At 44.1% G+C, this 24,155-nt stretch overlaps 1 protein-coding gene across 1 annotated transcript in view; it reads left to right on the top strand.

The window, feature by feature from the left end:
* Window positions 1-1,468: 1,468 nt before the first annotated feature.
* The window catches only part of STRIP2 (striatin interacting protein 2), a 47,907-nt gene continuing 25,220 nt past the window's right edge, over window positions 1,469-24,155 (top strand). The window contains exons 1-14 of the mRNA XM_026010808.2: window positions 1,469-1,668; window positions 8,223-8,292; window positions 11,077-11,151; window positions 12,154-12,288; window positions 13,672-13,792; window positions 14,522-14,590; window positions 14,763-14,869; window positions 15,569-15,696; window positions 16,830-17,033; window positions 18,308-18,543; window positions 18,808-18,873; window positions 20,091-20,154; window positions 21,094-21,165; window positions 23,936-24,010. Of these exons, the coding sequence (XP_025866593.1) occupies window positions 1,540-1,668; window positions 8,223-8,292; window positions 11,077-11,151; window positions 12,154-12,288; window positions 13,672-13,792; window positions 14,522-14,590; window positions 14,763-14,869; window positions 15,569-15,696; window positions 16,830-17,033; window positions 18,308-18,543; window positions 18,808-18,873; window positions 20,091-20,154; window positions 21,094-21,165; window positions 23,936-24,010 (1,551 nt within the window). The 5' untranslated portion in view covers window positions 1,469-1,539. The remainder of the gene's footprint in view (window positions 1,669-8,222; window positions 8,293-11,076; window positions 11,152-12,153; window positions 12,289-13,671; window positions 13,793-14,521; window positions 14,591-14,762; window positions 14,870-15,568; window positions 15,697-16,829; window positions 17,034-18,307; window positions 18,544-18,807; window positions 18,874-20,090; window positions 20,155-21,093; window positions 21,166-23,935; window positions 24,011-24,155) is intronic.

The following is a 24,155-nucleotide window of genomic DNA, read 5'->3' as shown; positions in this document are numbered from 1 at the left end:
GAGGAAGGGCACCTGGGTGGCTCAGTGGTTGAGCATCTATCTGCCTTTGGTCATGATCCTGGTGTCCTGGGATGAGTCAGCCTTAGGCTCCCTGCAGGGGGCCTTCTCCCCCTGCCTATGTCTCTGCCTCTCTCTGTGTGTCTCTCATGAATAAATCAATAAAATCTTTAAAAATAAATACAAATAAAAAGGAGAATTGTTCCTAAGATATAGGAAGGGGGAGTAATTCCTTTGAGCCTCTTACCTTGGAGATAGAGTAGAAAATATAAGAATTTGGAATCCAAGCCGACTTGGTATGACACCAACACAGCCTGAGTGAGTTGAGAAGGGTGAAAGGAAAGCTTTCTGGAAGAAGGGGTTATAATGAAATGGAATCTTCACAGAACAATATAAGTTAGCCAAGAAGAGCAAAAAGTTTTTTTTTCCAGAGAGAAAGAACTGCAAAGACATTGAGAAAAGATAGAATATGATACCTTGGGAACTGCAAGGAGGAATCTCTGTGAGTGCTGGTTTTCTCAACAATAATACAGGATTAGTGAAAACAACCTGTCGAAAGTACCATATGATATCTGGAAAGTGTCTAAAGTAATTAATGCCTGGAACGAAGGGGCAGCTCAACAACTCCCCCATCCCACCCATTCCCCTCAGGCTGCTTGTTTGGGACTTCTAACTACCAACCCAAACAGCCTAAATATTTACTGTAAACAGCTTTTTAGATAAATTCGGGAGCTGCAGATCACACAGCCTCGTTGTGATCCTTAGAAAGGATCTTAGAGAAATGCAGGAAAGGACTGGAGAGGGAACAGGTGGGGGCATGCTCTCCATTCAACATTTCTCCCTAGCTCACACCTGAGGAAGGTGCCCCACTTCAGCGGAGAAAGACAGATGACCAGGAGCAGCCCTGAAGGGCACCGGCAATTTCTTGAAGTGAAAATGCCCCACCCCACCCCTCAACCCACTACCTCCCAGCCCAAGCCCTCACTCCGGGCGGGATGAGTTCTCGAGAAATCCGAGGGCGAGCGAGTCCCCGGTTTCCTGCGGTGTCCCAGGCCACCCGGCGGTGCCGTGCTCCCCGGCGCCTGAAACGGGACTTGGGGCGTAATGCGGGAGCCGGGATAGAGAGGTCTGTGGTACCGGGGAGCGCAGGCTGCAGAGGAGCAGGAGGCGGAGACTGAAGCTCCCCAAAAAGGTCACTATTTGGGGGGGGAAGTGCTGAGTGAGAAGAAAAAGGATAACCCGCCAGAGCCCGGAGGCCCAGAATTCGGAAGGTGGAGCCGGGAGCCTAAGGCTCCCAACACCGCCCCAGGATTTTTTTAAAAAGGAAGGGGGAGGGGGAAATCCCGCGAATGAGCTCCCCCCACCTCCTCCAAGTCCCGCTCCGAGCGGTCGAACGACCAATTGCGCTGCGGGGCGGGGCTGCGGGGCGCGACCGCAGCCAATAGCTGTGGAGGGGGCGGAGCCTGACTCCGGCGCGCGGCGGCGGGGTCGCCCCGGGCAGAGAGCGCCGAGCGACCGAGGGGAGCCGCTGGCTGGGGCTGCATGGAGGACCCCGCGGCGCCCGGGGCCGGGAGCTCGTCCGCCAATGGCAACGGCAACGGCGGCGGCAAAGGGAAGCAGGCGGCGCCCAAGGGCCGGGAAGCGTTCAGAAGCCAGCGGCGGGAGTCGGAGGTGAGGAACCGGAGAGCTTCAGTTGGGGCCGGGAGACGCCTGCGGGCGGGAAGCGGTGGCCGAGGTGATTCGGCCCTGTCCTCCTCCCCTTCCGGAGCTCCCGGTGCGCTCGGGGCCGCCCCCCGGAGCGGGCGCCTGCGGGGCCCGCCGCACCCCGGACTCGGGGCTCCGCAGTCCCTGGTCCCCCTGCCCGGCGCCTGCGCGGGTCGGGGGCTTCTTAGCCGTCTGGCTCTCCTCTGGGCGCGAAGATGGAGCGCAATAGCGAGCATACCTGATACTTTTCAAACATCGATCTCCCTTCATCTCTGCAGCCCCTTGAAGTGGGGGGGATTCGTGTTCTAGATTCTCGGAGGAAACGGGAGCGCAGAGCTTAAGTGACTGGCCTGAGGGGTGGGGGCCAGAGCGCCGCCGCAGTGGAGTGGGACCGGCGCGTGCGGCAGCCGCCTCCCCGCCCCAGCCCGGGCAGGCGAGCCGATCCAGATGTGCCCAGGGACTTCTGCGCTTCCCCTTACTCCGAGGGCTGGCAGCCTCCCTCGGGGGTGCCTTCCGTGGACATCAGGACCCCTTACCAGTGAAAGTCCCAAAGACAGGATTCGGGCAGGGACTGTACAGGAGGGAGTGGATGGAACTGTCCAAGATACAAACCCACAGATAGGAATATGGATGTTTGGGTCACTTCCTCTTCTTCTGAAAAGAAATGCTAACTAGGAGGATCAAAGGAGTGAATTATTAGTCCCCCACCCCCTCATCCAGCCAATTTCCATCAGTTTAGTCAAGAGTAGAATTGGGACCACACACACACACACACGATAGACCACAAAATGTCAGATGTGGAAGGATCTGTAGAGATCATCTATTTTAGCTTTTTCTTTTACAGAAGCAAGAGACAGAAGTAACTTGCCCAAGATCATACATCTGGCATAGTGGCCAGGAGCACTAGGCTTTGGGGTCAGACCAGGTTTTGAACCCTAGCCCTACTATTTTACCCTGTGTGACTTTTGGCAAATTGCCAAAACTCTGAGCTCCAATTTCTTCATCTATAAAATGAGGTTAATACTACTTACCTCAGAAGGTTGTGATAAAGCCAAATGAGATAACTGAATGTTAAATGTTTAATTCAGTTCAGGCACAGAGCATGTAATTGGTCAGTACATAGTAGATCATAGGGCCAGAGCTGGTACTAGAAGCCAGATTTTACTTATCCCAGCAAGGGTTTACCATTTGAATAGTATATCACAATTTCTTTTTTTTTTTTTTTTTTTAAGATTTTACTTATTTATTCATGAGAGACACGGGGGGGGGGGGGGGGGCAGAGACACAGGCAGAGGGAAAAGCAGGCTCCCTTCAGGGTGCCTGATGCAGAACTTGATTCCAGGACCCCAGAATTACAACCTGAGCCAAAGGCAGATGCTCAACCACTGAGCCACCCAGGTGCCCCTATATCACAGTTTCCAAAGGGATTTCATATATGTTTTCATTTTGCTACAAGTAGGAATCCATCCTTTTTTCTAAAAAAAGAGGAGTGGAGGAGATGAAAAGACTGGCCCAAAGTCATACCACCTTTCAGAGGCAGAGCTTAGCCCTACTGTCTTGCTAGCTAGATCAGTGTTCTATCCATATCATCTCCCTCCCTGCCTCACTGTGAACCTGGCCTTTTATTTTATTCATGTATTTTTAAAGATTATTTATTTTTGAGAGAGAATGAGTAAGGGACAGGGAAAGAAAGAATCCCCAAGTGGACTCCTTGCTGAGTGTGGAGCCCCAAGTAGGGCTCTATCCCACAACACATGAAGATCACCACTGGAGTGGAAACCAAGAGTTGGATGCTCAACCCAGGTGCCCCTGAATCTGGCCTTTTAGGGCACCCTGTGCTCATTCTCCCATAGAGACGTTGCTCTTGCTTAAATGTATTTTTGGAGAGTGGATAGGTCATTCATTAATTCTAAAATTATTGATTCCTTTCTACATGCCCAGCGCTGTTTAGGTGGTAGGGATACAGTGGTGAACAAGATAAGGTCTTCGGTCTGTGGAGCAAACATTCTAGTTGGGGTGGAGAGACAGACAATATGTAAGAAAATAAGATAGTTTCAGAAAGATATGTTCTTTGGGGGAATTAAAACTGATGTAGGAGGCCTTTCCCTGCGATCAAGTCTTCCTTCAGGAAAGGGCTCTGATAGTATTTTCCTTTTGCCAATAAGTTCAGTATCCAGAGACCCAGAGCTTTCCACCTGCCCCACAGTTTTGCCTCCTGGTTGTCTGCAGCTGCACTTTTTATGCTTGGAAATGGACAACTGCGGTGATCCTCTCCATCTGGGCTCATTGCCTGCCAAAAGGCTGGCTGGAAAGATTAGCTTTTCTCCACCTTCTACTGCAGCAGGAAAGCTGCTTTTTACCTGTCAGTACATTCCCTATCAGCATAACACTCAGGTGCCAGACTCAGATAACTATCTGCCTTTCCTTCCTTCCCTCCTTTCCCTTTCCTGTGGAAGACAGTCCTCAAGGGAGGTGGGTTTTGATTTTGGTGGTTTGGGTTTTTTTTCCCCCCTTCTTTTGTGCTTCTAGAGGATTATGGGAAGAGAATGACTGTTGGCACAATTCAAGGGAGCCTCCTCATCCATCATTGTATTTGTAGGGGACACTAGTTGAACTACCCTCCACAAAAGGCTTAGTGTATGAACCTCCCAAGAAAAAGAGGAAGCTAGAGAATAATTATTTGCTTAATAAGAATTTAAAAAGATTTAATCCTTTTTTAAAAAGGGTTCATTTATTTATATGAGAGAGAGAGAGGGAGAAAACATGCCAACGAGTGCACATGATTTGGGGTGGGGGGCAGAGGGAGAGAGAATCCACAAGCAGACTTCCCACTGAGCTTGGAGCCTGACTCAGGGCCCCACCCCAGGGCTGTATCCCAGGACTCAGATCATGACCTGAGCTGAAACCAATTGAACCACTCAAGTAACCCTTAATAAGAAGACTCTTAACTAAACGATTCACCTCAGGCCTCTTTAGCCAGGTCCCCTGGTTTAATTGGTTCCAAAAGTCCTTGACAAAGTTTTACTGGTTTGTGGCAAAATGAGGAAAATTCAGGGCATTGACATTGATTTTTCATAAAATATAGTTCAATACAATAAATTTAAAGGATATATACAATTTGGGGCACCTGGCTGGCTTAGTTGGTAGAGCATGCAACTCTTGATCTCCGCATCATTAGTTCAAGTCCCACATTGGATGTAGAGCTTACTTAATAAATAAATAAGTAAATAGTATTATGCAATTTTTTTTTTATTAAACTTTTTACTTGGAGTGATTTTAGGTTTACAGAGACATTGCAGAGATGGTACAGAGAGTTCTCTTACCCCTTGCTCAGTTTCCCCTGATGCCAGCTGCTCAGGTTTCCACAGTGCCTTTGTCCAAACCATGGAAGCAACATTGGTCTGTTGACTGTTGGCAAGGCTGTGTCCTTCAGGCATCCTTCTCAGGCCCCAGTTATTTTGAGCCTGCTCTGGGCTGTGAGAGTTTCTCAGTGAGCCTCATTCAGGGTCTTTCTGACGTAAGGCCAGATTCTGGGCTTTCAGGTAGAAGACCACAGAGGTGACTGTCTTTCTGGTCACATCACAGCAGGGGACATGTGACATCTTGTCACTAGGATGCTGGTTCTTGGTCTTGCTGCAGGATGCATGCAAATTAAAATGGTGTTTTTAAAACTGTAGGGGGTACTCTGTGAGTTGATACCAACATTTTTTTAAAGAAATAGAAGAATAGAAAATATCTAATCACATATAGTGATAGTGAGACTGTTAAACTTTTGTTCCAGTTTTGTGTGTATATGTGTGTATATGTCACTCCAATATGTCAACATTACTATTGATGGCTCTTTTATTCTAATATTGTGTCCTCGTTTGGGGAGTATTAAACTATCCTTTTTTGAAATAAATATTTTTAAAAAGTTTTTAAGTCTCTACTTAACAGATAAAATCTCAACTACCTAATGTCATTTGCACCCTCCACCTTTTTTTTTTCTGTAACCCAGAAGTATCAGAAGTATTTGGAAATCTTTGCTATAGTGGATTTAAATATGATTTGCATTGTTGGCAGTGTAAATTGGTAAAGTGGTTTTGGAAAAAACTTGTCATATACAAAGAACCATACAACGAGTATTCATAAAGTTTGATGCATTCATTTCTCTTGCAAGAATCTATCCTTAAATTAAAAAAAAAAAAAAAATCAAGAGATCGCTGGGTGGCTCAGCGGTTTAGGTCCTGCCTTCGGCCCGGGGCGTGATCCTGGAGTCCCAGGATCGAGTGCTGCATCAGGCTCCCTGCATAGAGCCTGCTTCTCCCTCTGCCCACCCCCCCGTCTCTCATGAATAAATAAAACCTTAAAAAATATATCTATCTTTAGGAAAGATCCTAAATATGAAAAGATTGCTAAGTGTATTACAGCTTCATGCATATAGTAAAAAAAGATCAAAAACAATTTAAATGTTCAACACTAGAGAACTGGTTAAGTAACCAGTTATCTGTCCATTTCACTGCACACTTAGCTGTTTAAAATGATAGTCCTAACAATATGAGAAATATGCCTTTATCATATAATGTTAAAATTGCAAGTACAATAAGTAAAATTCAAATTAATATAACCATTTACATAGCAGTACCAATTGCTGGGTAGTATGCCAAATGCTTTTCCTCTATTAACTCATCTAGTCCTTATAATGACCCCATGAATTATCTTCATTTTACAGATAAGAAAACTGAGCACTTCATTTTCCAATAATTCCCTGTCACCAACTCAGTTCTTACACTATCTGTAGTTAGCACAGACCCCACAAGTTAAGGGCTCAGTCCCACAAGACTGTCCCCACTTCAGATGCCAGCCACACCTGGGACCTCCAGGGTACATGCACTTCCACCTGGCCAGCTGTAAATTTAGAGGTTCCATGACCATCCCTACCACCTGATTCCATAATTTGCTACAGTAACTCACAGAATTTGAAAAACTGCTCTGCTTATGATTACAATTTTATTTTTTATTTTATTATTTTTTAAAGATTTTATTTTTTTATTCATGAGAGACAGAGAGAGAGAGAGAGGCAGAGACACAGGCAGAGGGAGAAGCAGTCTCCATGCAGGAAGCCTGACGTGGGACTCAATCCCAGGTCTCCAGGATCACGCTCTGGGCTGAAGGCGTCACTAAACCGCTGAGCCACCCGGGCTGCCTCTATGATTACAATTTTAATATATAGGATATAACTCAAGGATAGCCAAATGAAGAGAGGCAAAGGAGAAGGTATGGGGGTGGGATGGTGTAGAGCTTCCACATCCTCTAGCTTTCACCCTCCTAGTACTTTAGTGTACCCAAACCTCATTATTTTAGGGCTTTAATGGAGTTTCATTACCTAGGCATGGTTGATTAAAGCATTGGCCTCTGATTAAACTCAATCTTCAGCCTCCTCCCCTCTCTGGAGGTGCAGCCAGCCCCTCCTTTGAAACTCTTAAAGGCTAACCTGGATTCATCTCATTAACATAAACTCAAGTATTATTGACAGGGGCTTATGGATTACACTTCTATCAGGAAATTTCAAAGGTTTTTGGAGCTCTGTGCCTGGAACAGGGGGCAAAGACCAAATACAGTTTTTATACCACAATGAGGCACAGAGAGGTTAAGTAACTTGTTCAGGATCTCAATATGTGATGGCTGAGATTCAAAATTTTTTAAATTTATGGTAGGAAATAACTCCAAAATGCTTAGAGGTGGGATCACATTAAAATATTTTTATATAGGATTATAAATTTATACATAACAGCATCATAGAAAATCTAGCCTTAAAACAATTTGGAGTAGGGACCCCTGGGTGGCTCAGTGGTGGAACATCTGCCTTCAGCTCAGGGCATGGTCCCAGGGTCCTGGGATCCTGGGATCAAGTTCCGCATTGGGCTCCCTGGGAGGAACCCTCTTCTCCCTCTGCCTATGTCTCTGCCTCTCTCTCTGTGTACCTCATGAATAAATTAATAAAATCTTTTAAAATAAATAAATAAAAATAAAACAATTTGGGATAGAACTGCTCCTTATTTGACAATCCTAAAGTCGTGGAACACTAGAGCTGAGGGACTTTTTTTATAAATGAGGAACTATGATCCAAAGAATGAGATTTGCCCAAATTCATACATTGGGTTAATGACATAGCTGAAATTAGAATCCGGCTCACCTTATTTTGTTTTAAGTCCATCTCGTTCTAGAAATCAGATACATGCTCTTCTCATCTGTGTTTATGTAGGTCAGATACAGGCACAGATTGTGTAGCGTTCATATCTTCACAATCATAGCCCTTTACTCAGACTTTCGGATTTTATATAGGAATTTTCAGCCCTGCCTGCACTGAGCCTCCAATTTTGGCTAGGAGGAGGGTACCTTTTGGATTAAAGGCCCAGATGAGACTCTGTAAGCTGCCTCCCTGACCTAACATTGGCCTCCAAGAGAAGAAGATTAAATGAAAGTATGATCTCCTTTTTCATCCTTTTCCCCAAGTTACTGCAAAGACTTCTCCATTACAGGGCTCTGTGGACTGCCCCACTCTGGAATTTGAGTATGGAGATGCAGATGGGCATGCAGCAGAGCTGTCAGGTATGAGACAGAGATGGGTCTGTGGAGAGTGCAAGAATAGCCAGGAGGAGAGGGCAGGGGTCTGTGATCTCCCCTGGCAGCTTGCCTGTTCTCCACATTCCCTCTTCTCTCCAATCTCCAGCAGTTAATATTTGTTTGCTTTTAAATTTCTTTCTGTGAATTCTCCTTTGGTTCCAGTATTCTCTACTTTTTTCTATCACTCTTTTATGCTCATCCTTCTTTATTCTCTTTGGTGCACTCTCAAATCTGTTTTATTTCCTCCTTTTTCCCATTCCTTCTGTTTCTTTTCTCATATTCACTCGTATCTCTGCATGCATGCCCCCTTCTTTCTGCCACCCTTTCCCTCCCTCTGTCTGGATTTTAGCTTAGGCTAAGTGTGATCTCCTCACATTAAGAGCCTCCATGTTACACGTGCTATGAATGCCAGTTATTAATAAACGAGCTTTGGGTGGAGATGGTGTGAAAATTAAATATTCTGTCACATGGAAGTGACACTTTGAGACATGCTTTTTCAGGGAAAAGAGACAAGGACTTTTAAAGAAGTTCTTGTGAATAAGCACAAGGAATAAATTTTGTGATGAGTAACAAATAGAGAACTGAGTTTAATAACCAACAAAGGATTAGAATTCCAAATAATATAAATATATTTCATATATATATGCATGTGTATATTTATGTATGTAGAGAGAGAAGAGAGATGTACAATAGATAAATAGAGAATATGAATAAGAATTCAGAGAATAGAAAACCATATGGTCAATAAATATATGAAAAGATGTTCAACTACATTAGCAAATGAGGAAAAGAAAATTAAAATGAGATAATTATTTCACATTCATCAGACTGCAAAACTTAAAAGCCTGAAGTTTGTGAGGGTGCTGAGAAATTAGTACTTTTATACACTGCTTGGCATGTGGGAGCAGAGTATAAAACTGCAATTTGGCCATATCTAGCGGAGTTGAAGATGCATACATATTATATGACCCAGTGATTCTAGATGTATACTTTAAAGAACAGTTGGGCACAAGAAAACATGTATAAAGATGTTTATTTAAAAAAAAAAAATGTTTATTGTGGTCATTGTGAAAAATTTAAAACAATTTAGGGAAATCGATAAACTAGAATATCAATATAATAGGCTACCACATAGCTGTTGGAATAATTGATCTATATCAATATGTTTCAGTATCAATAAATGTTAAAAACCTAGTGTTCAGAGGGGAAAAAGCAGTGACAAGGTAATTTATTCATGCTTCCCAAAAACTGCTTAAACACACAAAATCTAAAAGATGTTTCTGGAAAGTCTAGTTGCACACTTGATTGAGAACAGTGTCAGTTAAGTAAATGGATGTGCTCATTACACTGTCATGTAAAAAACTATTGAAAGACATACTAAGAACTGTTCCTAAGAAAAAACAATATATAAAATATCCTATTTGGGTAAAAACCTTCAAACACAACGTCATGTTGTTCACAGGTATATACATATGTAGTAAAAGTAGAAAAATAGACATGTGAAGCATACACACCAATTTCATTAAAATGTTTAACTCTAGAGTGGGGAATAAGATAGACTAAGAAGGAAAAGAGGACTTTAGATGTCTGAAGCAAATATAACAAGTGTAAACATTTGTTTAATTTGGGTAGAAGATACATAGGTATCTTATGTATGCTATATTTATCTGTATGTGAAAGTTCATTAACTAAAATTTAAAAATAAGAACAAAAGTTTAGTACCTAACAGCCTTGCTCCATTTTCTGACTGTGCTTTTAAAAAACATATGCACACACCCACTGAGCACTGAAGAATATCAGAGTCAAAGATGGGATTTGCTTTTGGTCAGTCCAGGATTTTGGAACTCAAGACTCAAAAGCCCTGGCTACCAGACAAGGTGTTTCTCAACCATTAGACAGCTGGCTGGAACATAAGTGAATTTCCCTTTGTGAATTATCTGTGACCTAGTTAAATTTCCAGGAAGGGTCTCAGGGAACAGAGGTTTGAGGAAATCTGTTCTGTCACCTATTGACTTCTCAATTCAATTCTTCATCCTCTGTAAGATAAGAATACTTACTGATACAATGTTCTAGAGTGTGTGTCTATGTGTGTGTGTGGAGGAAAGGGCATTTTCATTTCTCATAAGCTCTCTGCATTTTGTATTCAGAGACTATTGTTAACAAAGTTAGATTTTCTTGAGCATAAGCAGCCCTTTGGCAACAATGGCTGCCTCTTTGTGGTTTGATGCTGTATCTACCTGGATGGCTATGGGCAAGAACCTAAACTTCTATACGCTTCGAGGAAACTCAGCAGGGAGAGAATGAACTGGCTTCAACCCCAAAGGTCCCTCTAACACATACTCTGGTTCCTTGAATAGCACAAAGATCTTGCCTCTAAGCTTCAGGCGTTGTGTTGCCCGTCTCTTCCCTAGAGACAGGATAGTCTCAGTCTGGGTTGACAATCAGAAAGTGCTGCAGCCCTAAGAAACAGGAGTGATGACAGTAAGCCCTCTCTGCTCCAACCTCCTGGCCCTCACCAAGTGTTGAAGACTGCCTTCTCTGCTGTAGCAGCCAGCTGGCAGGAGGAGGACAGGTTTGATGGTTTAATCACCCAGGGACACAAGTGGCTATTTTTAACTGCTCCGATAGGGAGGAAGCTGGCTCTGGATTGAATTGGACACAAGAATGTGTTGGAAGCTTTAGCTCTTTCATGCCACCCTCTCTACCCCAGGCCCCTTCTATAAGTGTCTGCTAAGTGTTTGTGACTCTGTCCTATCTTTCCTGCCACAGAATTATATAGCTACACTGAAAACCTGGAATTCACCACTAACAGAAGGTGCTTTGAAGAAGATTTCAAGACTCAAGGTGATCCCAGAATCTTATACGTAGAGACCTGCTTTTCCCTCCATGATATCCCAGTCCAATCTAGAAAATGCCCAAAACAAAGTATGATTCTTCTCTATCCTCTCTGTAACCACTTCTCTATCCCTCCTTGTATATGGGTCACAGAGTTTCCTACATCTCAAGTGGAGAAGCCATGGAATGGAAGCAGGAGAAGCCTGAGCTGGGTCCTTTTCATTGATATAAAGGGCCTAGAGAGCAGAGGGATGAGGACTGGGCTGGTGCCCTGCTGTCTGGTTGAACCCTGTACCTAGTGTAGTCCTTGACTTTAACATTCAATCCCTGCCTTCCAACTCTGTGTCTCTCCTAATAGCATCTAATAATAATTTCATGTGCCCACACTGATCCTCTCAGACCTCCACTTCCTTACTTGGTCAGTGAATTCAGTTTGCAATTCAACAGATGTGTGGTGAGTACTATTTTGTGCTCAAAATAGTGAAAGTGAATTTGCAGTATCTTCAAAGAGATTATAGTCCAGTGGCAGAGGGGAGGTGTGTACATCACAAAACTGACGCCAAGAAGAAAGTGGTAAGTATCATAAGAGAAGTAAAAGGTATCTTTGGGGGTTTGGAGGCAGAGGAGTATCTTGGGGGACAGAGCTTCTGGCTGGAGCATTAGTGGGAAAGAGGTAATTTAGTATAGGACCTGTAATGATAAATAGGAATTAGATATGTAGGGAGAGAGGGAACCCCTTGAAAAGGCAGAGAGAGAAGCCAGAATAGGCTCTGTGTAGAGAATAAGGGAATATGGAAGAATAAGGGAATATGGCTTCATTCAGAGTGGGTTCAGCCAGAACTTTGGGGGTCCTTTACTTTTCCAATCTCTTATTCCTTCTCATCTAAATAAGGAAAGCTTTTGAAGAGAAGAATTTGGGGGCTGGGATTAGAAGTAGACATGTTACCAGGAGCCTTTCCAGGAAGGGGAGGCAGAAGCTGACCCTGGATCTATATGGCCTTCTGTCTCCAGTGCAAGGCAAGGAGTGGCTGGAGTTGGAGGAAGATGCCCAGAAGGCCTATGTGATGGGACTCCTGGACCGACTGGAGGTGGTCAGTAGGGAACGGCGACTGAAGGTGGCCCGGGCTGTTCTATACCTGGCCCAAGGCAAGTGTCCACCCTTGCCAGCTTCAGATGGGTAAACACTGGGGAAAGAAATATTGCCATAAAAAAAGAAAAAAAAAAGAAAAAAAAAGAAATATTGCCATCAGGACTAGGATGAGGCAAGCCATGCTAAGAAAGCAAGGTCCCTACCTCTCAAGGACAGATCTTATCAAGTGCTGGAAGTAACCTGATGCTTATAAGCAAGTTAAGGAGATAGTGGTGGGTACTATTCTGGATCCCTTGGAATTGGCTTTTATCTTACCAGGCATGGCAAGATTTCTTATAAGGTACTTTTTTCCTTCATGTGGGCTATAATCATATGTGGAGAATACTTAGCAAGAGAGTCTGTGTGGCTAGAGTTGATGATATACCACCAGCTGAGCATGAAGCCTTCCTTCCTCAGCTATGGCACTGACTTCTACTAAGAGGAGACAGTGGGGTCCTGCAGATTCACACATGGACCCTCTGTTTTATTTCTCTTTGGCATTTAGAGGGTTCAAGCCAGCATAGCAGCAGGAGTGGATGCAGTGGGTAATTGGGAGATGATCAGAATTCAATGAGATTAATTAAGGAAGCCTTCCCAGAAGAGACCTATTAACCATTTGTTGGAAAGAGAAATGAGATAACCTAACTGGAATAGTAAAAATAGGCCCTGAGGTCATAACAAGAGGACTTTTGGCAGAACTAACTAGCTGGGAGCTAGTTTTATAAGAAAACAATAAATGGACAAGAAAGAGAGTGGTGAAAAGACAATAGCAAACGAGGCAGTGCCTAACTGCATCTCTTGGGTCTAGTGTTCGGCCAACTTCCAACTGCTAGTACCTTTAACTTTTTACCTGAGGGCTTTCTCTGCAGTCCATATAGGGTAGTCAGGAAGTGCTAGGAAATTAATGTGCTCCCCTAGTGCAGTAGCACTGATCAATGAATGACAGGAGTTATTGGATGAATAGCCCAACTATCTCACTCTTCTTGGGTGGGATGATTCTGAGGGTTGAAAAACATACTGTTTCCCAGAGCTTCCTCCATCCTGGATTTCAGCTCTTGGCTGCCTTTTCTTCCCTAGCTTAACTTCCCCACTTCTCTACTAATGGTTCCTGGGATCATCTTCCAAATAAATTACTTATATTTGAATCCTCTCTGGATCTGCTTTTCAGGGAACTCAAACTTAAGACAGGCCAGTGATAAGTACATTGGACCTGACTCTGGAGACTATTTCTCCTCTTTCCTGCCTCATTCAAGGAAGTTCTAGGGGCCCTTGCCCTACCTTTGTCAGCCTAATTGTTGGTCAGGGTGTTGGAAAATAGTCTTAAGATCATGGGGCAGAGTGGAAAGAACTGGATACCCCTCTTACCCTCAACCCCACATGGCAACTGTCTGGTTCTTTAGGTACTTTTGGGGAATGTGATTCGGAGGTTGATGTGCTACACTGGTCCAGATACAACTGCTTCCTGCTCTATCAGATGGGGACCTTCTCTACCTTCTTGGAGCTACTCCACATGGAAATCGAGTGAGAAGCCTTAGGGGAGGGCTGGCCTAGATAATCCCCTTCCTTGAAGGGTGTTTCATGTCTTATACTGATTCCCTCACTATAGAGACCTCTATGGGAGCAGAGTCTATTCAAACCTCAGTCCAAAGCTTATTGACGGTTTCCCTTTATCCAGCCATCCTCTCTGATATTTTGTCCTCCCTGAGGTTGGGAGGACAACATCAACAGCTTCTGCCCCCACTTACAGCTTCAGTCCTGGGTCTTAGGGACCTACCCTAGATGGGTTCCCTTTTTATCTAAACACTTCAATTCAGCCTAACTCTGGAATCCATGAAGGAAATTGTTTTACCTGGAAACATGACCCAAGAGGGACAGGATTAATTTCTGTTGCTGTACCCAATTCTTTCCCTCATAGGTCACAGCTCTAGAGGTGGCCTTATCTGTTGCTACCACTGTAGAGATCCCTCATTTTATCTCATGCCTGTTATCCAGAAATTCAAATAGGGTAGATTACAAGTGTTGCTTAGCATCTATTTTGTGTTCAGCATGGTACTAGGCACAGTGTGGATTATAAGAGGAGGCATCATCACAGACCCTGCCTTTGCCCATCTTCACCACAGATAAGGGTTTACAGAGATGGCAGAGGAATTCGGTGGGCTCCTTTACCTTAGACCAATTTCTTTTAGCTACATAGCCAGGGAATAGCAGAGGTTTTATAAGTTCCTATTCTCTCCCTCGTCGCCATGGCAGCAACAGCCAGGCCTGTAGCAGTGCTCTTCGGAAACCAGCCATCTCCATTGCTGATAGTACAGAGCTCAGGTAAGTGGAGCTGGCCCTGGGATTGGACAGGGGATAATTAGCAGTGGGTTACCAGATACACCTGGACTGCTAATTCCACTGGGTTGGGCTCCCACAGAGATCATCCCTGAGGTTTCTGGCTACAGGTTGGGAGCTGCTTTGGGAATCTCTTGTAACCCTTCCATAACTCCAGGGTGCTGCTGAGTGTCATGTACCTATTGGTGGAAAATATCCGCCTGGAGAGAGAGACGGACTCCTGCCGGTGGAGGACAGTGCGGGAGACCTTCCGCACGGAATTGAGTAAGAAGTGGCAACCTGAGGAAGGGTAGGGATGAGATGCTGTGCTTCCACATAGAGACAGACAGCTTTCCTTCTTTCCTTTCTCGCTCCCTCCCTCCTCTCTTCTTTCCTTCCTTCGTCTTTCAGAATTAGCATCTATTCTTTTAGGGCAGAGCTACTGTGTGGCAGGCATGAGGACCTGGCTTGACTGCCCTTGTGTCTGAGTTAGTACCATCATGTGTCATTTCTATGCCTTGGTTTCCTTGGTTATAAAATGGGGATAGCTGTCCATCTCCCAGTTCATCATCAATCTCACATGAAAAAATGAGTTGAACCACCTTGAAAATATTAGTTGATATGTCATTAGACAGGGATAAGATATGAAGGCCTATGAGATTTTTAAAATAAATCCATTGATGTGGCAAAGTGAGTTGTGATCCATGAGATGCATTAAGTCCTTCAGCCAGAAAGCAACATCTTTATTACTATTACTTCTAGTTTGGTATCCACCCTCAAGCTTGGGAGCTAACCAATTCACCTCCATGGCCTCACTTCCTATCCTTTCCCTCTGGGGACTCTCTAAGGCTCCTTCTAAGGAACAAGTACTCACATTTTTTGGGTGACATGAGAGCCTTCCTCACTGTGTCCAGAAGTAGGGTTAAAGGGGTAGGGTTTCAGCGCTCATCCTCACTTTCTCATTTCTTTTCTCCTCTTCCCCAGGCTTCTCTGTGCATAATGAGGAACCTTTTGCCCTTCTGCTTTTCTCCATGGTTACCAAATTCTGCAGTGGCTTGGCTCCCCACTTCCCTATAAAGAAGGTCCTGCTTTTGCTCTGGAAGGTGGTAATGGTGAGTGGCTGATCTACCCTCCTCCCCACTCTCATCCCATCAGATCAGATCATCCCACTCCTTACCACCTCAGTTTCTTCTAGTCTGATTCCAGAAAGCTGGAGCTAAGACTGAAGAATAGGACAGCTGTTAGCCAATGGAGGGAAATAAAATGTTCTTTGTCAGAGTAGGTTACCTATTTCTGTTGGACTAACAGGAGATGTCACTCTATGAGTTGGGGTGTCATTGTGCTTTCTCATGATAGAACTGACATTTCATGGAAAGAATACTGGTTGAGAGTTGAGAGATCTAGCCTCTGCTGATACTGAGGAACCTTGGGCAACTGTCCGTGCCTCAATTTTTCTAGCTATAAAATGTAGGGCTTACTGCCTGCCTTCCATCTAGATAAACTGAGGATTTGCTTTAAAAAAAAATGAAGTCCTTGGGGCACCTGGGTGGCTCAGTCAGTTAAGCGTCCAACTCTTAATTTCAACTCAGGTCATGAGCTCAGGGTAGTGGGATTGAGCCTTGTGTTGAGCTCTGTGCTCAGTAGAATGTCTGCTTCTCTTCCTCTTTCTCTCTCCTTCTGCCCCTCCCCCTGCTCACATTCTCTCTCTAAAATAAATAAATAAATCTTTTAAAAAATGAAGTCCTTATAAGTGTATGGTGCCACTTTGTTCCTGATTATTAAATCTGATCCTTCATCTCTGGCTCTCACCCCACAGGACTGGCTAAATGACATACCCTCCAGAGCAAGCTTCATAGGGGGGGAACTACCTTTTGACTGCAGAACAAATTGAGTGACTGAGGCGTTATAGCATCTGGATGTGCTCCTTAAAAGGGGGGACACAGCTTCCCTTTCTTTTTTTTTCTTTTCTTTTTTTTATTTTTTTTTTCAGTGGAAGCTCCCAGGAGTCCCTTTCCTAATTTCTGGTGATGTTTCCAGTGCTGAGTCAGTAAATAATGCTTTATCCTGATGCCTGAGCTCCTAAGACTGGGGATAGTAACTGCATCTTATTTTATTACTTCCTAGTTAAGAAGGGGACTCAAGGGGACCAGAGATTGTGGCTCTTCTCCATCTACATGTCCCTGACTTTGTTCCCCCTGACTTTCCTCTTTTCCTCTTCTCTGCCCCTTTCCTGTTTATATCGTAGTTTACCCTCGGTGGATTTGAGCATCTTCAGGTTCTCAAAGTACAGAAGCGGGCAGAATTGGGGCTGCCTCCACTGGCTGAAGATAGTATCCAGGTGGTGAAGAGCATGCGTGCTGCCTCCCCACCCTCTTACACCCTTGACCTGGGGGAGTCTCAGCTGGCACCACCACCTTCTAAGCTGCGAGGCCGCCGTGGTTCTCGAAGGGTATGAACTAAAGCAGACAGTGGTGTTTTGATACTAGTTGGCCAAAACTTAAGTTTCTGAGCTAATCTGGATGTGGTAGGAAAGGGCAGTAAATGGATTTAACTCATCTGCCTCTGGTTGGCCCTGTGACCAACCTGAAGCCTTAAAGTCTGTACTTTGGCCTCTGTCTCCAGCAGATTCCTGGGTTATCATGATGTAACACTGTGATATCACATCATAGATCCATATCTTGCTACAGGGTCATTGGCCTAGACTTGGTATGCCTGGAGTTCCCTAGCATCCTGGACAACAGTTAGGGTATAATCCTGAAGATAGGGATCCAGATCACCTGAACAGGGTTCCCAGCATATCTACTCACCTGGGGTAAGGCTTTATCACTTTATTGACAGCAAGAAGGTTTACTTTGAGCTAGCCATGCTCTTGTCTGGCCCTGGAACCAGAAGCTTTCATTTAGGAGATGATTGATTAGTGTTCTAGGTATAATCCGCATCCCTGGAAAGGTCAGAATGACAAGCTGCCCTAAGACTTGACCATGTACCCACGAACTCCCCTCTCTGAAATACCTGAGTTCACCAATTACAGGTGATAGGACCAGACAATCATGTTCGGTAATCTAGTCTACATAATCTGTAATATGATTTTTTTAACCTTTATTTTTTGTTTTATAAAGTAATGCTTACTCGTACAAAATTTGGAACAAATATAAAAATGTGAAGAAGGGAGGAAAAAAGAAAATCACCCACAAGCTTAACAAACCAGAGGCAGTCACTATTAACTTTTTGACCTATTTCTGTCCAATGTTTTTTTCTTCGATAAAATTTAAAATTCCAAACTTGCTTCTCTTTGCCTAGTAGCAAGCCTCTGTCCTCCTCTTCCTCAGTCAGCCAGCTGGTGTATGCTCACAGAAGGCAAACTATTTGAATGTTCACCTAAGCAGAGCATAATTAGGAAGGAAAGTGCTGGTAAAAAAAAAAAGAAAAGAAAAGAAAAAAAAAAAGGCATCCATGCTGTCTGAAAGCTCAGTAACTGACTTTGGGATTATCTATGCTTTGTTCCTCAGCTATTGGCTTGGTTGCCTGAGAGGTGCTTGTCTTGGGATTTGGTCTGCTGGAGATACTAGGGTGAAGGTGGGGAAGGGGATATTCTTACAAGAGCTGGGTTGTTACACCATATCCTGAAGTCTAGTAACTTATGGGTAGAGGGTGACCTCAGAGAAGGATGCTTGGAGTGAGATCTCTGTACACTTTCTCTCCGCCCTTCCAACACCCTCCTAGCAACTCCTCACTAAGCAGGACAGCCTGGACATCTACAATGAAAGAGATCTCTTTAAGACTGAGGAACCAGCCACAGAGGAGGAAGAGGAGTCTGCTGGCGATGGAGAACGAACCTTGGATGGAGAATTAGACCTGCTAGAGCAAGACCCTTTGGTGCCACCTCCACCCTCACAGACACCCCTTTCTGCTGAGCGGGTGGCCTTTCCCAAGGGCCTGCCCTGGGCTCCAAAGGTCAGGTAGGTTTGATAACTCGGGAGACCCTGAGCTTTGGGATTAGAATCACTGAAGACCCAGGGTGCTGTGGTCTAAGTGTTCAATTCTCAATAAGCTGGACTAGAAGTCAGAACTCCTGGGTTTGAAGTTTCCTCTGTTAGCTGCTGTCTTCCCCCACTGTTCTAATCCTCCAATTGGATTAAGAGCCCAGAAAGGTTCGGTCTCTCAAGGTTTGCTTTTTTTTTTTTTTTCCTTTTCTGGGAATTGTCTCTCCACTGCCCTCTCAGACAGAAGGACATCGAGCACTTCTTGGAGATGAGCAGGAACAAATTCATCGGATTCACTCTGGGGCAGTAAGTGACTAAATGGTCAGAACTGGCTATAGAGCGATTCTTAGGGGGCCAGAGGAGTGGGTGGCTGGAATGAGAGATGTTGCCTGATAGTCATAGTCTAATCCAGAGCCACTATGGGCATCTCCTAGTGACTTTGTGCTGGTACTATGGAATTTTTTTCCTTCCAGTTTCCTGGAAGAACTCATGTTCTTAGCCAGGTAAATGACTTGAGTGACAAGTTAATTCCCTCTTGGGCTTCAATTTACTCATGAGAGTGTTGGATTAGATAGTCCCTAGGGGTCCTTCCTGTTTTGTTTTGTTTAAGATTTTATTTATTTATTCATGAGAGACACACAGAGAGAGAGAGAGAGAGAGGCAGAGACACAGGCAGAAGGAAAAGCAGGCTCCATGCAGGGAGCCTGATGTGGGACTTGGTTCCAGGACTTCAGGATCACACCCTGGGCCAAAGGCAGGGGCTAAACCGCTGAGCCACCCAGGGATCCTCAGGGGTCCTTCCTGTTTTAATGGGCCAGAATTCCATGAAGAAGCAACATGGTTAGAACAGATCCAGTCTTCCACCATTTCTCCTACCTCATGAATTCTCACCCTGGTTGGCCTCTATACAACTGAGAAGGAAAAACAAACAAACAAACTGAGAAGGCCTTGTTACTGGTGTTTCACTGTGGTTGGGGTACATGCCCTTTTAAGGAACCTACTTCTGACAAAGTAGATCCCCAAAAGACTATACAAAAATCCTAATCCTAACACTTCTGTGTGGCATTGTTCTTTTTGTGTCCTGAAGAAATAATGGGGGGGAGGGGGGGGCTAGAAGCTTGCAGAGAAAGATCCAAAATACTGTATATTAAAAATGGCATGGGGCAGCCCGAAGGCTTAGCGGTTTGGTGCCACCTTCAGCCCGGGGTGATCCTGGAGGCCCGGGATCGAGTCCCATGTCAGGCTCCCTGCATGGAGCCTGCTTCTCCCTCTGCCTGTGTCTCTGCCTCGCTCTCTCTCTCTCTCTGTTTTTAATAAATAAATAAAATCTTAAAAAAAAAAAAATGGCATGGTCCATATAACTCCAGAGGATATCAGTAGTTCTGTATAGTTGTTGTTGTTTTTATTTAAATTCAATTAATTAATATATAGTGTATTATTAGTTTCAGGAGTAGAGGTCAGTGATCATCAGTAGTTTTCTATAGTTTTGACGCTTATGATCTGTTATATCTCGCATTTCACAGGGACACAGATACCTTGGTTGGATTACCCAGGCCCATCCATGAAAGTGTGAAGACTCTAAAGCAGGTGACCAGGGTGGGCTCTCAGTCTTCAGGGGTAGGGAGCCATCAAGGCAAGTTAGATTACCAAAGTCCTGGGTGTTGGCTCTTCTACCAGACACAATTTTAACCAATTATTCTATATTGCACCTTCAGGCATTTTGACCAAAGAGGAATAAATTACATCTCTTCCTACTTAACCATTTTCCTACATTCAGATAGATGAAAAAGTTGTCCTTTCTTCCTCTCATGCCTTTTTCCTTCTCCCACCCTGCTTTCTCTCTTCTTCCTCACTTCCTTTCCTCTCACTTCTTTGTCCCTATAGGGCCACTAACTTCCAGAGGCTCAGGATTGGTAGCAGTTTGCTCTGTATCCAAAGTATATATAAGCACAAAGAGTAATAGTCATCTCTTGCATGGGCCTGGAACTCTCCCTCATTCCATCATCACTCCATAAACATGCACGCAAGCATACTCATATGCAACAAAAGTCTCAGGGTAGTGGTTACAGGGGCATGGGCCTGTTCTTCACTTCCCCGTGCCCTTTGGTTGAAGATAAATACTCAAGTATTTTCTGCTTTTCAACAAATATGGGAACATAGAATAAACAGAAACACTGTATATGAAGTCTGGGCTCAATGTTAAGGGTACAAAGATAAATAAGACTCCTTCCTTCAAAAGGTTCATGTTCAATTTGGGGTGACAACCCATAAACAACACATTTCCTTATCATTGAGGAAGTTAAGCAAGAGGCTGCTACATATGTGATTGGGGCCCTCAGTATCTTTTTCTTTTTTTAAAGTAATCTCTACACCCAACATGAGGCTCAAACTCACAACCCCAAGATCAAGAGTCACACATTCTTCAGACTGAGCCAGCCAAAAGCCCCCCTTTTTATAATTAAAATATATATATATATATATATTTTAGTAACTTCAGCCTCTTAATTGATGTCTTTTCTTCCTTAGCACAAGTACATCTCCATTGCAGATGTTCAAATCAAGAATGAGGAGGATCTGGAAAAGTGCCCCATGTCTTTGGTGAGTCAAGGGGCTCCTGCACAGGAGAAAGGCAAGAGGAAATCTGTCTGTAGTGCTGTCACAGAGCATGTGTGCATGCTGCTGGGCTCTTACTGTATGCCAAGCAAGGCAAGGTCCCTACTTTCATGATACTTTAAAGAGAAAAAAGAAAATAAATAATTAAGGAAACAAGAAGACTATTGAGAATGGGAGATACAATGAAGAAAAATTAAATAGGATGATATGATAGAGGCATCTATCATATAGTAGACTACTTTTGATTAGGCAGTCTGGGTAGGTAGACCTCTGAGAAGGTGACAGTTAAGCTAAAATGTTAGGTATGAGAAGGAGCTGGCCATGATATCAGGGGAAAGAGCATTCTAGGCAGAGGGAATAGTTTTAACAAGAGTAAGAGCAAGCTCAGAGTATTAGGGATAGTGAATGAAGGCCTGTGGCTGGAGCACAGGGATAAGGGATAGGGTTGTATGAGATGGAGTCAGGATGGTGGCCTGGGGCCACTTTACACAGGACCTGTAAGCAAAGATAGGGAGTGTGAAGTTGTTTCACAATACAGAAGTAAGCCCTTAGAGATTTTAAGCAGGGGAGTGACAGGATCTGATTTATGTTTTCAAAAACCATTGGCTGCTGTGTAAAGACTTTACCAGAAAAGAGTAGAAGCAGAGTGATCAGTTAGGGAGCTCTTAAAATAGTCAAGGTGACAGATGATGGTGACATGGACTGGGGTAGTAATTACAGAAATAGGGAAAATTGAACGAATTTGGGTTATATTTTGGAGGTGTAGCTGACACAACTTGCTAGTCAATTGGATTTGGATAGAGAAGCACAGAGGAGAATCAAAAATAAGATTCATATGCCAACATGGGGAGTTCTGTTTTATCAAGAGTTCTATTTTGGTCATACTCAGTTTTACATATCCATTAGGCAGCCATGCACATGAGCAATCATGCAATTGAAATATATAAGTCTAGAGTTCTAAGAGAGGACTGGCCTAGAGAAATAAATTTGGGAGCTGTTGACTTAATGGACAGTGTTAAAAGCCATAGAATTGGCTGAGATAACCCAGGGAGAGAATAGAGGATGGAACCCTGGACAAAGCCTTGGGACACAGCAGCTGTGTTGAGGGTAGAATGAGTCAGGAAAGGAGCCAGAAAAGAAGAGTAAGGGAAACTCAGTGAGGTAGGAGGGAATGTGGGAGATTGTGATAATATAAAAGTTAAGAAAATTTTTCAAGGAGGGAGTGATCAGCTGTGTCAAATGCTGCTGATAAATGGATAAGATCTGAGGTGCCCATTGGGTCAGGTAACATCCAAGTTGGAATGTGTTGAAAAAGGAATGTAAAGAACATAAAGAAAGGAGATAGGTGGTCAACACAGACAATATATAGTTTTATTGTAGAGAGGATAAAAATGGGATGGTAGCTAAAGGAGGATGTGGGATCAAAGGAAAATTTTATAGATAGAAGAGTATGTTTATGTATATAGATATTAGAGTACGTTTATGTCCTAAAAGAGATGATCTGGGAGAGAGGAGACAATTGCAGAACTGAGGCATTCAACAAAACAAAATGGTGAGAGATCCCCAACACAAGTGGAGGGTTGGCCTTTAACAGAGCACAGGCAGTGCATACTTCATGTCAAGAAGGAAAGTAGAAAAAAAAAAAAAAAAAAAAGAAGGAAAGTAGAGACCCTGGTAGATTTGGTGTTGAGAAGATGAAGTGTCTGATTGCCTCTGTTTTCTCCATGAAGTATGAAGCTGGGTTAGCAACTATTGAAGGGTCACAGAGTACGGGGATTGGTTTGAGGACAGGGGAGAAGAGAAGGTATGAAATAGATCTTTGGGGAAGCAGGTTGCCTTCCTGCTCCCCCAGAGATCTACTGCCTGAGTTTATTGAATGCCCGTTTAAGCAGCAACTGAGTTATGTGGGATGGCAGAGGCCAGATTCTTTCTCTCTGCCTCAGGATTAAGGCAATGACCTTACCCAGGGATAGAAGTACCTTGTGGGAAGAACTGAATTGGCCAAAGATGACAATGGCCTGAGTAGCCCCTTGAGCACCAGACATCCTGGTCCCCCACTCTGATAAAAGGCTTAGATGGGGTCATCAAAGGACAAAGAGAGTTGTAGATGAGGGTGCTGGTCATAAAGGAGGAAGGGATGTAGTAGGGGCTATTGGAGAAAGAAAGAAAATAGCTTCTACCTAAAAGTTTCCCTGCTAATACTCCATCCTGCCTCTCTTGGCCATGGGTTACCCAGCTCCCTTTTCAACTTTCTCTACTGAGTTACCTACCTCTTACTTCAGAGCATTCCAGAGCTCTTGGATGGCCTCAGACTGACACCACAGAAAGTGCTTCTGTGTGGGGTGTCTGTTCTAGTATCCCAGTAATACATGCACCCTGACTTAAGCCCATGCATGGCCAGAAAAGCAGTGTTTTGAGCCAACACCGAGATAGGTGTTCTGACTCCTGATCCAACATGTGATGGGGCAAGAAGAATTCTGGATTGATTTCAGGTAATGGGAAAACCAGAATCATAGATTGTCAGAGCTGGAATAGCCCTCAGAGGACATCAGACTAGCCTAGTAATCCTAAAGAAGAGGAAACTTAAGACCCAGAGAGGGAAAGTAATTTACCCAAGGTGATAAAACGAATCATTAACACAGCTGGATAGGAACCTAGCTTAGTGCTCTTTTCATGTCACCCTTTACAACCAAGAAAACATAGTCTTTGGTGAGCTGGAAAATGGCCTGGGCAAACTGTGTGTTTCCTGTCATAGGGGGAAGAGGTGGTACCAGAGACACCATGTGAAATCCTCTACCAGGGCATGCTCTACAGCCTCCCTCAGTACATGGTAAGGAAATAGCTGGGCCAGAGCTGCCCTTCTCTGCTCCAAGGAACAGACAGCTGAGAGCCATTTCAAACTGAGCTTTCCATTATTTGAGCTTGTTCCCATGAGGCAAAATATTCTCTAACATGTTAGAATTCTGAGCACTCCT

This window comes from Vulpes vulpes, chromosome 7, assembly GCF_048418805.1.
Source record: "Vulpes vulpes isolate BD-2025 chromosome 7, VulVul3, whole genome shotgun sequence".
In the NCBI taxonomy this organism is placed as follows: domain Eukaryota; kingdom Metazoa; phylum Chordata; class Mammalia; order Carnivora; family Canidae; genus Vulpes; species Vulpes vulpes.
Note: the sequence above shows the minus strand (reverse complement) of the source record. Positions and strands in the feature narration are given on the sequence as shown.